This window comes from Lissotriton vulgaris, chromosome 1_1 (assembly GCF_964263255.1).
Source record: "Lissotriton vulgaris chromosome 1_1, aLisVul1.2, whole genome shotgun sequence".
Taxonomy (NCBI): Eukaryota; Metazoa; Chordata; class Amphibia; order Caudata; family Salamandridae; genus Lissotriton; species Lissotriton vulgaris.
The window spans coordinates 1,387,440,425-1,387,453,275 of record NC_141685.1 but is presented as its reverse complement, the minus strand read 5'-3'; the positions used below and the strand labels follow the sequence as shown (position 1 = coordinate 1,387,453,275).

The following is a 12,851-nucleotide window of genomic DNA, read 5'->3' as shown; positions in this document are numbered from 1 at the left end:
AAACTCGTTCTTAGTTTCGTCTTCTGACCTGACTTTAATTCCTTAAAGAAGGGGCTGAAGACTTGGTTGTTTTATAATGCTCTCCCCTCTCGGAGTAGTGCACCGCCAAGATACTCTTCCTGCAGTGATTTGTGCACTATACTAAATGTCTATATCATATCACTTTTAAAACCGGTTTGGGATGGTTCTCCTTTCAAGTATCTTCTCCAGGCACCTTTCCTGAAGATTTAGCAGGGGAAAAGACAAAAAGCTGGTCTCAACTTAGGGGTCTCTCTTACCCTGAACAACAGAGACTGAAGTCCCATCCCTTCACTCCCACCATCTACCAAATGTCTGACTAATCATCAGCTCCTATGAGCAAAAGGCCTTATCTAATTTCTAAAGAATTGTTGTCTCTTCTTTCCCCACTTAAAGCCTCTGCATCTCCTACCTCCAGTTTTAGGAATGTCAGCAATAAACCTCCGCTTTCAGGGAAAACCACCTCATCTCCATCTTGTGCAGAAGTCCAGGTTTGGCGTATCCAAAATGGATCTCGCAGACCTCCATTACTCAAGTTCCCTCAAAATCACGATGCATGTACCACCCGGGCTACATACACAAGCATGCCCAACATACACTTGAAGTGTTAGCACTAGGATCTAGGTTAGCTCATAGAAGAGGAACTTATACATAAATGGACCAGTCACCCTCAACTCAACACAGATAAAAAAGGTCTGGTCACAACCATAGATTCACAAACACAGTATGCGGTCACCACCTCTCTACATACTAAACCATGACAGGGACAGTATTCCACTACCCGTACAATGAGCACATGCTTGGTGGGTCCCTAGAGGTCACAGGTCAGGTCCAAGACAACACGTGTATCGGGGGAAAGGTCTTCATACACACTAGATGAGTGTGGTGCTTGGGCCAAATCAAAACCCAGGATATCAGATACACATAATTAGGCACTCAGGGCATGTGGACACAACAGTACAACATGCAGTGGTCATTGCTATGTCAACACAGCTTGATCTTGGATCTGCCTTAAAGGGTTAAACGCCAATTTTAGTCTATGTGGCAATTACAGGAGATGCATCAAACCCCACTACAAAAAATATACCCATATTAAACCAACATTACAATGTTTAAACAAGACTTTTGTCATCCTGCACATATGAAGCATCAAAACTCCACTTCATACCTCTCTCCCTGAACCTATGATGGATGGTTCTTATACGGAGTTATGAGCCAACATATTTCCAAAATAACAACTTTTATAAATCTCTTTGAAGAGTATATGAGCATTATTTTATTTTCACTTCCACAGTACAAATAAAAAATTCCTGCAATTGGTATCAGTTGTCTGTGCAAGTAACCCGCTAGCCCATGACCAACACAATGAACACAAACGTACGCTCAGATAGTCCATTACTGTGCATTACTTTACCTTTGATACTAGAAGCGAAATGATGTCCTTGACAGCTGTGTCAATCAAGTCATCCACTTTGGAGTGGTACTGCTGCTGTATTTGGGAAAGAAAGTAAACGTGCATGATTACACACATTAGCGCTGATACACCATCCAGCACACATCACACGCACAAAGATTGGGCTAACCAGAAGAAGAACAAAAACCCGGAAAATGATCCCTCCATCCCTACTTTTTTGTCTTGTGGGGTGCGAAAGTTCCCATGCACACCGCTGAGTTTAGTAGCTAATGGGCTGATTTAGCTGAATCAGTCTTTTTAGCTCATTCAGGCAAAGGAATGCGCAGCTACCTTTGTCTCGCTCAATAATTAAGGTGGCTATGTGTTCTCATAAAGGGCTAGTTGAGCTGGACAAACTAAAAAGGCTAATAAAAGGTTTAATTAATACAGCAGCTCATGTCTGACAACTTGCTTTCAGCCGCTCCTCGAGAGCCGCTCCTGGAATGAAACCAGAACCCATCGGTGAGGCCAGAAAGGCCTTTTCTGTCACCAATGCAAGCAGGGATTCACAAAGCCGCAGCATTATACCGAGGTGGGGCCAACACCCCAGCGCAAGCAACAGAGCTGAGTGGATGCCGCAAACAAACAGGCGAAGAGGACACAATAAACCCGTCTTTAGTCTTTGCTGCGCCTTCGTTAAAAGGGGGTATTTCAGGAAGTGCAATTTGAGACTACACCGCGTTTACCCTTCAGATTACAACACAAAATATTTTCTAGCAGCAGACAGGGCGCCCTGACCCTTAGTTCAGTGACCTATTCAGACGATAATTTCATTTGGACTATTTTTTTAGAGACCTTTCTTTGAGTGTATTTTCCCCAGTGCTCAGTGAAATGATGTCTTTCACTGATTGAAACCATGCAGCCAGATCATGTCTCCTTGGAGCAGCTGCCATGGAGAGAAGAGAAGCAGCCTCTAGGGGGCGTCAGTTCTGTTGCTGAAACATGGGGTCACACAATAAAGAAGCGATGATAAAACCAATAGTTCTGTTATTGGCTTTGTCAATACTTCTTTTGTTTTGTCGTGAATTTTGCAATGCTTTATTACACAGGAAACTGGCAGGCCCTCGACAATCTTGAAAAAATTGTCTTAAAGCAAAAATATGTTTTGGTAAAAATAAAAACACACATTGCCATTGTATTCACTGACACTTAGGGGAACATATATTTTAGTAAAATCAAAAGGTATTGGCTAACACCAGACCTCAAAAGATACAAGAAATGAAAATGAACACCCAGCAATTCTACACTACTGTAGAAATACTCACAAGGGTCGTGGACCAGGGTCAGCGGACTCGATAATTCTCGCCTCGGTGCCTACTCTAACCAGGGATCACACACGGCAACTCTGGGCATAAGCTTGCCTCATCTCTACAACGGCCCCCCACATTCGCTGGGGATGCCTGGTTTCAACTTGGAGATACCCAGTAGGGACCATCTCACAGGGATAGCCAGGACGGGTTCCCCAGCGGTCTACAGCGCCACAACGCCTCAGGGCAGCAGTGCGCTTTACAAGACACATACATTACATTACATTACAATGCCCACATAGTGTCTATTCTGTAGCTCTCATCTTGTGGTTGAAATAAGTACATAAAATTTTTATTTCACATCCCTAATGGCAAATACTTTCCAATAATAAATAAACACCTTTTCTGCAGGTCATCAAAACACTGAGAATGCCTATGTGAAAATGGTCAATGTCCAAGTAAAAACACACATCCCCATGTTGACCACCACGAGCATGGGGGGACCGTACAGTGCTCCTCGCTGTCTTTGGTCGAAATACTCTTTATGCTATGGGCTATATCTCTGAAATTAAATGCCTTCTCTGGGCCTTGCGTCCACAATGGCTCACAAAACACCTCTGAGGGTAAGGACTTTGTATAGTTTGGAATGTTAAGTACAGTGCCACTGCCACTGTTGTGGAACATGTCATGTTGTGTGTCAAAAAAATTGCATTTCCTTAGTGGCATTCACAGAAAAATCTCGCCTATGGAACAGGGTTCATGTGTGAATTTGATAGGGAAGGAGAATTGACGGTGGTTTTAAAGAAAATACAAAATAGAGATTCAGGTAAATGACGTGCTTTATTTTAGAAAATTCAGCCATAATACGTGCCGTGTGTTTTCAGGTGATAGACCCTGTTAGTACAAAGTGCCGCCCTGTACACACACTGGGGTCGTTTATTCTTCGGAATGTTATATTCTTTAAATATCTGACAGTTTGCCTACATGTTGTACCCATTCCCGTGTCTCTATTTCATCTGATTTCTCACTCTCCTTCCCTAGCTGCTCTTCCTCTATTGTTTCATCTTCTCCCCATTTCTCCCTCGTCATACGTGTCCCGGGTCTCCTACTTATTAAGCTGTGCTCATGCAGAGCACCAGGGGTGGTATGCCCCTGCTTTTCACAAACTGGTTGCAAACCGAGGCCAATGTGTTGTACTGGCAGGTACAACCATGCCCAAATTGCCTTCTTCACACACTGGTTATGGGGTTGTACTTTTCATAGACTGATGGTAGTGCCAAGTCAATGAGTGGCTACTATATTCACTTTTTGAGATCTCACAAAGACAGGGGTAAGGGTAACAAAGTCCATTCTAACAGATTTCACCAAAATTTCTGCTTCCAAAGTACCCCTGCTCAGGACAATAAATGTTCAACAAAACATTTCAGACTGAACAACCCAGTGCAGTAACCAACCACTTGGACTATGATTATAAGACAATCCATAAAGGGACTTGCAGAGCTGTTCAAAGCTGCCAGATTACTTAAAACCATAAACTGTGCACCGCTCACACATCTTCATCTATCACTCAACTAAGTGCTGCATCCCAGACACTGTAGCTTCACCTTGGTGGTCCTCACGCAAGACCTTGAAACACTTTCCACATTGGATCAATGTCAACACCATTCCAAACACACACCCTACTGTCATGTGGCCGATAGGTACATTGTCGACATCACTAAGTTAGCATGGCTCATGCAGCCCAGATGCTGCTTTTGCGTATGTTACTACATAACTATATTTTTGCAAGAATCTGTTTTTGCATTTCACATGAGTACTGTCTGCTGTGTTTGTTCTTAGCCTATTCCTTAAGTTTTGTCTGAACATTGGGAGCAAGGTCGATAAACAATGCCCCTTGGTATTCTGTCCTGGTCAGGCCCTAGCACCTAGACAAAACATACCACTGCAGCAGCGGCTGGAGACTCGTGCCTTGATATTACGGGGATACAGGTTTATGAAAGAGACACTTGGAGAAAGACCTTTTCAGGGAGAAGTGCAACACTTTCCTTTGATGTAGAAATCCCACCTATACTCTAAGGTATGGGGTCTGCTGACAAAACCCAGAGATCTTCTAACATATAATAATACTTCTTTTTCCAAGGGGAGGGAGGTTAGGCACTATCGTCCTTTCTCCATTGTCTTTATAAGATGACATCTCCCTTCATAATGTATGGACTGGCTGCGATGCTAACTGTATTACTGTTAAGCATTTTTCTGATTGTTGTGGCACGTATACTGCATGTTAGAGCACGTTAGTTAAAATAAACATTTTGAACTTTATTCGTGTCTCGGTCAAATCTTATTGTGGACAGGTACGAGAGTGTGAACAAAAAGGTGTGTCTTTTTATCGCGATTCCTGAGAGATCCAAGAGTGTTGTGTTCTGGGTTGTCTAATCATTTGTTTCACAGTGTTTGTGTAGGAGAACAAGTCAAGTGGGACACTTTAGCTAGTCGGTCCTGGGTTTGTTGGTACTGAGGCGGTAGGAAGGTTCTGCCCCTACACATCAAGATCCCATAATCCTGCGCATAGTTCGGTGTATGTGCAGAATCCTTGCAACAGTACACAGTGTGGCATGCTGGCCATGTAGTCAAGTGCTTCAAAGCTCCACGTAGCACCATGCAAATGTTGCAGTGCAACTTCATTCTCATCGTTGGTTGTTTATCACAGCCTTTATCAGAGCAAAGAGTTAGGAGCATCTTTTTTGGAGTTAGACTTCTCTTCACAATTGGTGCCAAAGTCTGTTCTCTTATTGGTTCCGGGGTAGTGGAGCACCTACGTATTTGTTGACTCAATCAACTTAAAGAATAATCCTTTTACAGCCTTATACCTCCCTGTAAGCAGAGACAGGTGCTGGAACCATTTCAGATAAGTCTTGTTGGGTGGCCCTGTTGTATGCGCCCAGAGCACTGGAATAAGTTCAGAGCATGACAATCATGTCTAGGTGATGTTGTGTATCGCAGAAACCACAATGCCCCCAGAGGATAATAAAAACCGCCTGTCAGCAAGAAAGAGGTTTTATACTGCTGATGCCTGCTTTACCACATGATTCTCTGCTCCACAGTGTCTCGCAGGCACTGCACAAGATCAGGTAAGGAGTGCACGTCATGCTTGGGTAGGAAAATGGGGACACTCTCTGCTTTCAATTGCACCTTCCTATATTTAACACTAAATGTAGACCTGTCAAACTTGAAATATTTTTCGTCCTGTAAGAGAGGAGTGATGCTTTGAAGAGGACAAGATCCATCTGAGCCTCTCAGTTCCGGAGGAGAAACAGAGGGTATTTGGAGGGGCAGGCCCTTGAGAGGGGCTGGGGCTTTATAAAAACGAAACAACAGCAAAAAAAGGCCTTTGATGCACCCTCCCCTGTTGAGGGCCTTCCCTCACAAACTTGAAAAACCCATAGGGTGCACAAGTTTCCAGCTCGTCTTCAGAGATGTGATCAGAAGTGCATGGTATCTGTGATTAAAGATTTTGGACCTCTCATTACTACTTCCTCGCGCACACCTTGTGATATGGCATTTACATCGACATTGCAATGCCAATCGGTTAGAAAATTGTTAGCAACAAACGCATATCAGAAATGGAACAAAGGGCGAAAACAATAAAATAAAAAAGGCTAACACCGCCGTACATTTGCCAGATTACTGGTATTTTGCCAGAGCTCATCAAAAGATTAAGAGTGGCATTAAGCCTTAAGAAATGATTGATGCAATGATTTATAAAGCACGTTGACGCCTCGTCAGGGGTAGTAAGCGCTATATAAATACACTTACAACACAATACAATATAATAGTTGAAATTGGTACTGCAAGGCCCGCGCCTCATATAGCGTCACCCCAAGTGTTATCTTCAGGATGCTGCTGGGGGTGTTCGTACAGCCAAGCACGAAGGCGCCAATCGGGAAATTATTTCTGCTTAAGCTTTTGGCTTTCGCATGCTGCTTGTTTTCCAAAAGCTGAGTTTCTTCACTCAAAACAATCAAATAAACAGGATACTTGGGTGGAAATCGCACGCCATATTGACTGCCAGCTGTCGACAGGGACAGGCGAATTGAGGATGACACATCCGCTGATTATAGACGTGTTTTATATCGCTTCCCAGTTCCATAAATAATGGTGCTTCTTACTGTATGTGTTTAAGTTCCTTTTGTAAACACCTGTATAACCCAGTATACATTTGGATTCTTGAGCCAGGAATAGTTGGAAGATAAAGGCAGCCATGAAGATAAACACCAGAAATTCACATAAAATGGCCTCCACTCTATGCAAGATGGCTTATTTTCTCCTTCTAGACGTCATGCTTTTGAAGGGCAGTACATATCTACCTTTGCGGGACGGGGTGGTGGGAGCTACTGGATTGCTGATTAACAAAACATTCGTCCTCCGTGAGTCAATACATCCATTAATGTCTTGGAGATAAAGAGACTGTCAATTCTTATGAAGCACATTTAAGTTACAGAAAAAGTAAACTAAAGAAGAACACTTTACTGCAAGAGTTCATTTATACAGATTCCCCATCTCAAATATTTAATACAATCTCTTTAAAAATTGTTAACTGTATAATTGTATTTGTTTTAATAAAAGACACAATCAAACAAAAAATATAACTGGTGGAACTGCTATGAATGCCACCACTTCTCTTCTAATCTCCGATACCAGAATGCACCTTTGGATGCTGAATCTGGCTTTTTGCACTTAAGGTCGACCCCTGACACACGTTCCAGTCCGGAAACAGGTATGTATACATTCAAAACATAATAGTCACTTCCCTTCTGTTGTTTTTTTCACTTTAATCAACTACAAGTCACGTTGAAAAAAACGAATAATAAAAATAAGAACTTCCACTTTATAGGAGGCTCAGTGCCCCATTTAAGCAGCTTCATGTTCCTGTAATTAAACAAATTGACCAATTCTAAAGTCAATGGTAGTCATATTATTTATCTCAGAAGCATACAAGTCTGTTTGTTGGCTCCACTGTGATAAGAACACCCACAAACGACTCCAATAAAAAGTAAACACCAAAAAAGTAAAAATGCTTCATTACTCCTGCTTGGACTCATAAGCCATCAAGCCATCACAAAATATTTAACGAAGTACACCAAATCTCTCCCTTTCAAGAACTCTTTGACTTTCTAACAGGCCACAAAAATGGGAAGAAAACAAACTAATGACTCTCCAAAAGAGCCCTTTATCCCTTCAAAGCTATTAAATTAGTTTCAGCCATGGTTATGGCACTGAAGTTGCCTTGTTGGCAATAGAGGGCGAAGTCAAAACTACTATTGATCAACAGTACATGCGCTAGTTGGCCTCTCTGCCTGTTATGCTGTTAATTACCCTATACTAGTTCAGCGACTTGACAGCATAAAATACATGGGATGGTTCACACTGGAATGCCTAATTTCTCCCTGAAATATTCCTTATAATGCCACGTCCTCCTTTCTCCTCAGTGCCACTCCTTTCCACTGTCTGTTCGCCTAAAGGCAACACAATCGCCACACTCCTCCTCTCATCTCATCCTTCTATCCGGCATCATCTTCTCATTGAACCTCAACTGCTTCTGCTACACTGATAGCTCTTAATTCATGGAAAAATAGGAAAAACACAGTAACATGAGCACATGCTCCCAAAAGGCAAAAAAGAAAGCCCTGTTAACTAAATACAGTTCTGACTAAACTAAAATACTTTTTTAATATGTTGGTCGTGGACAAACTATCCATTTGGGTGTTTTTTTAAAGGAGTTGTAGAGCCCGTCGTACCATGAATACTATATAGGTCTGCTGCAAAGATGAAACTTTGTATTTCATACTTCATTCAATTTTCTCGGAAGACTGTGATTTACATTTTTTGTATGTTTTTGTTCATGTATTGCGCATTTAACTATTTATATTGTATGTATTTCCTCGCTTTGCTTTGTACTTTTAGGGATACACCTTGTATTCGAATAACGTTTTCGAATTATATTGAAGTTGGTGGCAGGTTTGCAACCGAGTATTCAATGTTTACTGGTACTTAGATAACTGCAGGGGACACAAAATGCCTGCATATACCATAAAACAACTCTGATCAGTGCAATAAATAATACATCTACCCTTGAGTTTCGTGGAACTGCTTCTAATGAAGATGACGTTGAGATTCTAAGTGGATTCAATTAATACCTTCCCTATGGAGAAGCTTATGAAGGCTAACAAGCAGGTTATGTGATGATTTAATTGGATTTCTCGGACAGTGAACTACTCAGTAGACTCTTAACAAAATGAGCTTCCATGGACGTCATAGTATTGCTAGAGTTCCAGGACAAGTAGTGAATGGAGGAGAAAATACATGCAAAAATACGTCCTGTAAGACCCAGGATGGATGAGCAAAAATATAACACATCTATGGCAATAACTGGCAAAAGAATAGTAGACAGGATGTTACTTAAATGAACAAAGAACGGATTAGGATAAATCCAAAGTGTAGGGAGATACACCAGTTAACTTAGATAGCACACTGGATGAACGTCAGTACAGGTTGGCTGTGCCCTCTCACAAAGATTCTTGCTGTGCTTCATTCAGGCTGGGAGAAATCTTTAACAATAGATCTTGAAATCTAAAAAATCAGTTACAAGGTGTGCTTTCGGATGACATTGTTTAGTCTCATTTTGACATTGTCCTTTTTGTGTCCAGAATGGGGAACTCTGTATCTGCCTTTGGCAGCTGTGGACTGGGACCACTGTTGAGAATTCATGCTAGCGGGTTATCCTTTGTGTGAAATGTTAGTGTTGTTTTGTGTCAGACAGAAATTAAGTTCAGTTTATTTGCATTGGAGTCAAAACACAGGGCTCATTATTTAAAGGGGAGATTGTCCACAGCAGCAGTGGTACATTTAGGAGGGATAACATGTCTTCCTTGTATGTACTAAGTCTCTAGGGGCCGTATCATACATTTAGCACATTTTCCATATTTGGAGCGGGTGCACCTTTTAAAAGGTAAACAAGGAAAATGCACCATATTAGGAGGAATGCACTGGCCCCAGGGCAGCCGCAGCCTTACACTGCCCCCAGGGAAGCGCATTCAGGATGAAAAACAGAGTGGCTGCTTTGAAGCCACCCCATGTTTCACAGTGCAGGTGGCAGCCTGCCTACACTTTTAAGGGAGATTAGAGAGCCCCTTGCAAGTAAGTGCAGTGAGTGACTGCACCTGCCTGCAAGGGATGTATGGTGGGTCCATGGGACCCTCTTTTCCTTCTCCAGAAAGCTGCCATCAGGGGGCGCACTGACAGTGCACCAACTTTAAGCTGGCGCACTGTCAGAGAGCCTCCTGACAGCTTCTTTGCCTCTGCGCCCGCTTTTGTAATACGGCGCAGGCACAGAGGCCACACACCCATGGAAATGAGAAAATTGCCTCTGATGATAGTGTTGGTGCTTATGGTATTACAGAGCTATTGGTAGTACAGAAGGGGACGCACAAGTGTCTGTGGCCCCTTCTGTAATACCAAAGTGCCCCAGCGGCGTGCAAAGCAGGAGCAAACACCCGTTGTACCGGCATGGCACTTTTTGTAATATGGCCCCAGGTATGTGCTTTGTGATTTTATTCTTGCTGCTTCTTTTATGGCTTATGCCGAAATAAAGAATATTTGACTGACTGACTCGCTTTGTGATTCATGTCTTGAACTGTGCTGGCTTCAAGGGAAATCAGCAAGAGACCTCTGTGTTGATGATAGGACATGATGTCTTTAATGTTCTTCACTACATATTGCTGATGAGCTCTTGCGAGATTTTCGATTGTTGAGAGTTACAAAAATGTATTGGTGGTCTAGACATTTGTGAATGCAGGTACAACAGACATTAGGATGAGTGGTCTATTTTCCTTGTTGTATGATATCCGCACTGGCTGCTGCCATTCTCACTCCACTGGAGTTGCACCCTGACAGTGGGCCAACTAAGGGTACAGCTTCAGATCTTGTCATGTGGTTCAGCCAGGATATTATGGTGCAAGTTGTAGCAGATGACAGGGGTGCACTCGTTAGCTGACCGAAACTGCAACATAGTACTTGTCAGCTTGTGAAAGCATCAGAGACAATTATGAAGCGTTATTGTAATGTTTTGCTTTGGGATGTTTCTCTAATTATATTCTAAATTTGGTTGGATGTATAGTTTATAATTACATGTCTTTCTTTTTAACCATCTGATGGTATGTTTAAATCTTCGTGAAGAATAACATTTTATACCCATATTGATAATCTAAAAAATTGCATTAGAATAATGCGTATACCATGTTCACATAAATGTAACAGCCTCAGATGCCATACCTTATATCAGTGAATGCCATAGGACTTCGGAGTTAGCTTCTAGGCAAAGTAATGCATTGTCCTAATTGGCCCAATAGTGTATGTTATCCATGTGTCAAGTACATACAATTGACTTGAGCTGATGTACAGCGAAATTGACATATTACAGCGGTTTTAGCAGAATCTTTAGCCCACTTATGTTGGTTTTGTCTTTTATATGTAGTGTCTTTAATGTGTACAGCATTGCTTTGCATGAAAAAGTTGGTTTAAATATATGTGAATCAGGCACATGACATAAGCTTTGTTTCTATGTTCATGACAATTGATGCACAAATCCATTTTGCCTTTTCCCTACTATGTTTGTCGTTAACATGGGGCCCCCTTATGTTAAGAAACTGGGTTGTGATAAAGCTGTGAGGTCAAACACAAAGCCCGTTGTCTTGCACCAAATATACCTTCTAATTGAGCTCCATGATTCCTGGAGTGCTGTCTCTTCAGTTTGCTAACTGTGGATTGGATGGACGAGCGATCCTCTTTGGCGTGCACCAATGCTGTTCCCTACCCCTTTCCATTTTGGAGAAATATATGAGACAGGAACAGACATTAACCCCTTCCCTGCTGGCCCGTTTCCGCCGCTGTGCGGTAAACAAAAGAACAGGGGCGGGCCATGACGAACCCCAGCCGTCATCAGCACACGAGCACCGTAGTGCATGACGGCTGGGGTTCGTCATCAGCATGGAAGGGGTTAACAAGCCCAAAAAACACGGACAAGTCTTTAATATTTCACCCTTGTTGGTGCAGCCTGTGCTGTGTAACTCTAGACACATGTTTCTGGATTAATTCCTTCCTCAGTAGAGAGCAATAAGCCATTTTGGGGGTGCTATAAATGCTAAAGTACGGACTACTACTGAAGTAAGTGTTATCATGCAATGTATTTACCATGATGAAAGGGGCAAATTGAGTGCTGGGATTCAAGGCTGTTTGGTTCCACTCTCATCAGGTTTGAAAGGCCTCCTATGAGCTACCAAGCTGATGAGCATGCGTTGCTGCACCTGAGCCCCTGTGAGTGGTACAGAGACCTGAGAAGACTTTGAGCAGCATTTCCAGCACACCAGAAATGACTTGTTGCTCTTTATTGATGAAGGAATTGTTCCAGAAACCCATCTCCAGAGTTACACATCACAGGCTGCACCAACCAGGGGGAAAAAGTAAAGACTACTACTGAAGTAAGTGTTGTCATGCACTCGATTTACCATGATGCATTGGGGGAATTGAGGGCTGAGATGTGAGGCAGTCTGCTCCCAACCTCTTACATTTTTGGTATAGGTGAGAAAAAAATAGTCAGTGAAGTAGCAGAGGAACCTGCGACTCTGGATACACTCACAATAATATTTGGAATACGAGATTAATAAACAGCAAACCACTATCAGAGCCTATTTATCAACTCCAGTTTGACAGTTACAAAAAGAGAAATAACGCAACAGTGGAGAAGCCCATTGTCACCAACATAAAACAAGTGAATAGGTAATATGGGATTGCTGTATGGGTAAAAAAAGCTTGTGTACGAGGAGGGGGTTGCTCTAAAAAATTTGAGATGTGGGAAGACTGACAAAAAATGGCAGAATAGTAAAGCCCAAGACAGCAGGGAGGAAAGATCAAACAAGGGAATGACATAGGAAGGGAGTGACCCATACTGATCGGATCAGCTACAGACAAGCGACTAAGTACAGAGGACTGAATATTTAACATGCATGAGGTGACTGAATCAAATAAATTAATAGACCAGCAAGACATCTGGCAAAAAGATGCACTAACAAACAGAATTG

At 42.3% G+C, this 12,851-nt stretch overlaps 1 protein-coding gene across 2 annotated transcripts in view; it reads right to left on the bottom strand.

Moving 5' to 3' along the window:
- CADPS2 (calcium dependent secretion activator 2) overlaps positions 1 to 12,851 on the bottom strand; it is a 2,357,592-nt gene that overhangs the window by 230,735 nt on the left and 2,114,006 nt on the right. For both annotated transcript variants that reach the window (XM_086966845.1, XM_086966848.1), the window contains one exon: positions 1,433 to 1,507. In XM_086966845.1, the coding sequence (XP_086822971.1) occupies positions 1,433 to 1,507 (75 nt within the window). The remainder of the gene's footprint in view (positions 1 to 1,432; positions 1,508 to 12,851) is intronic.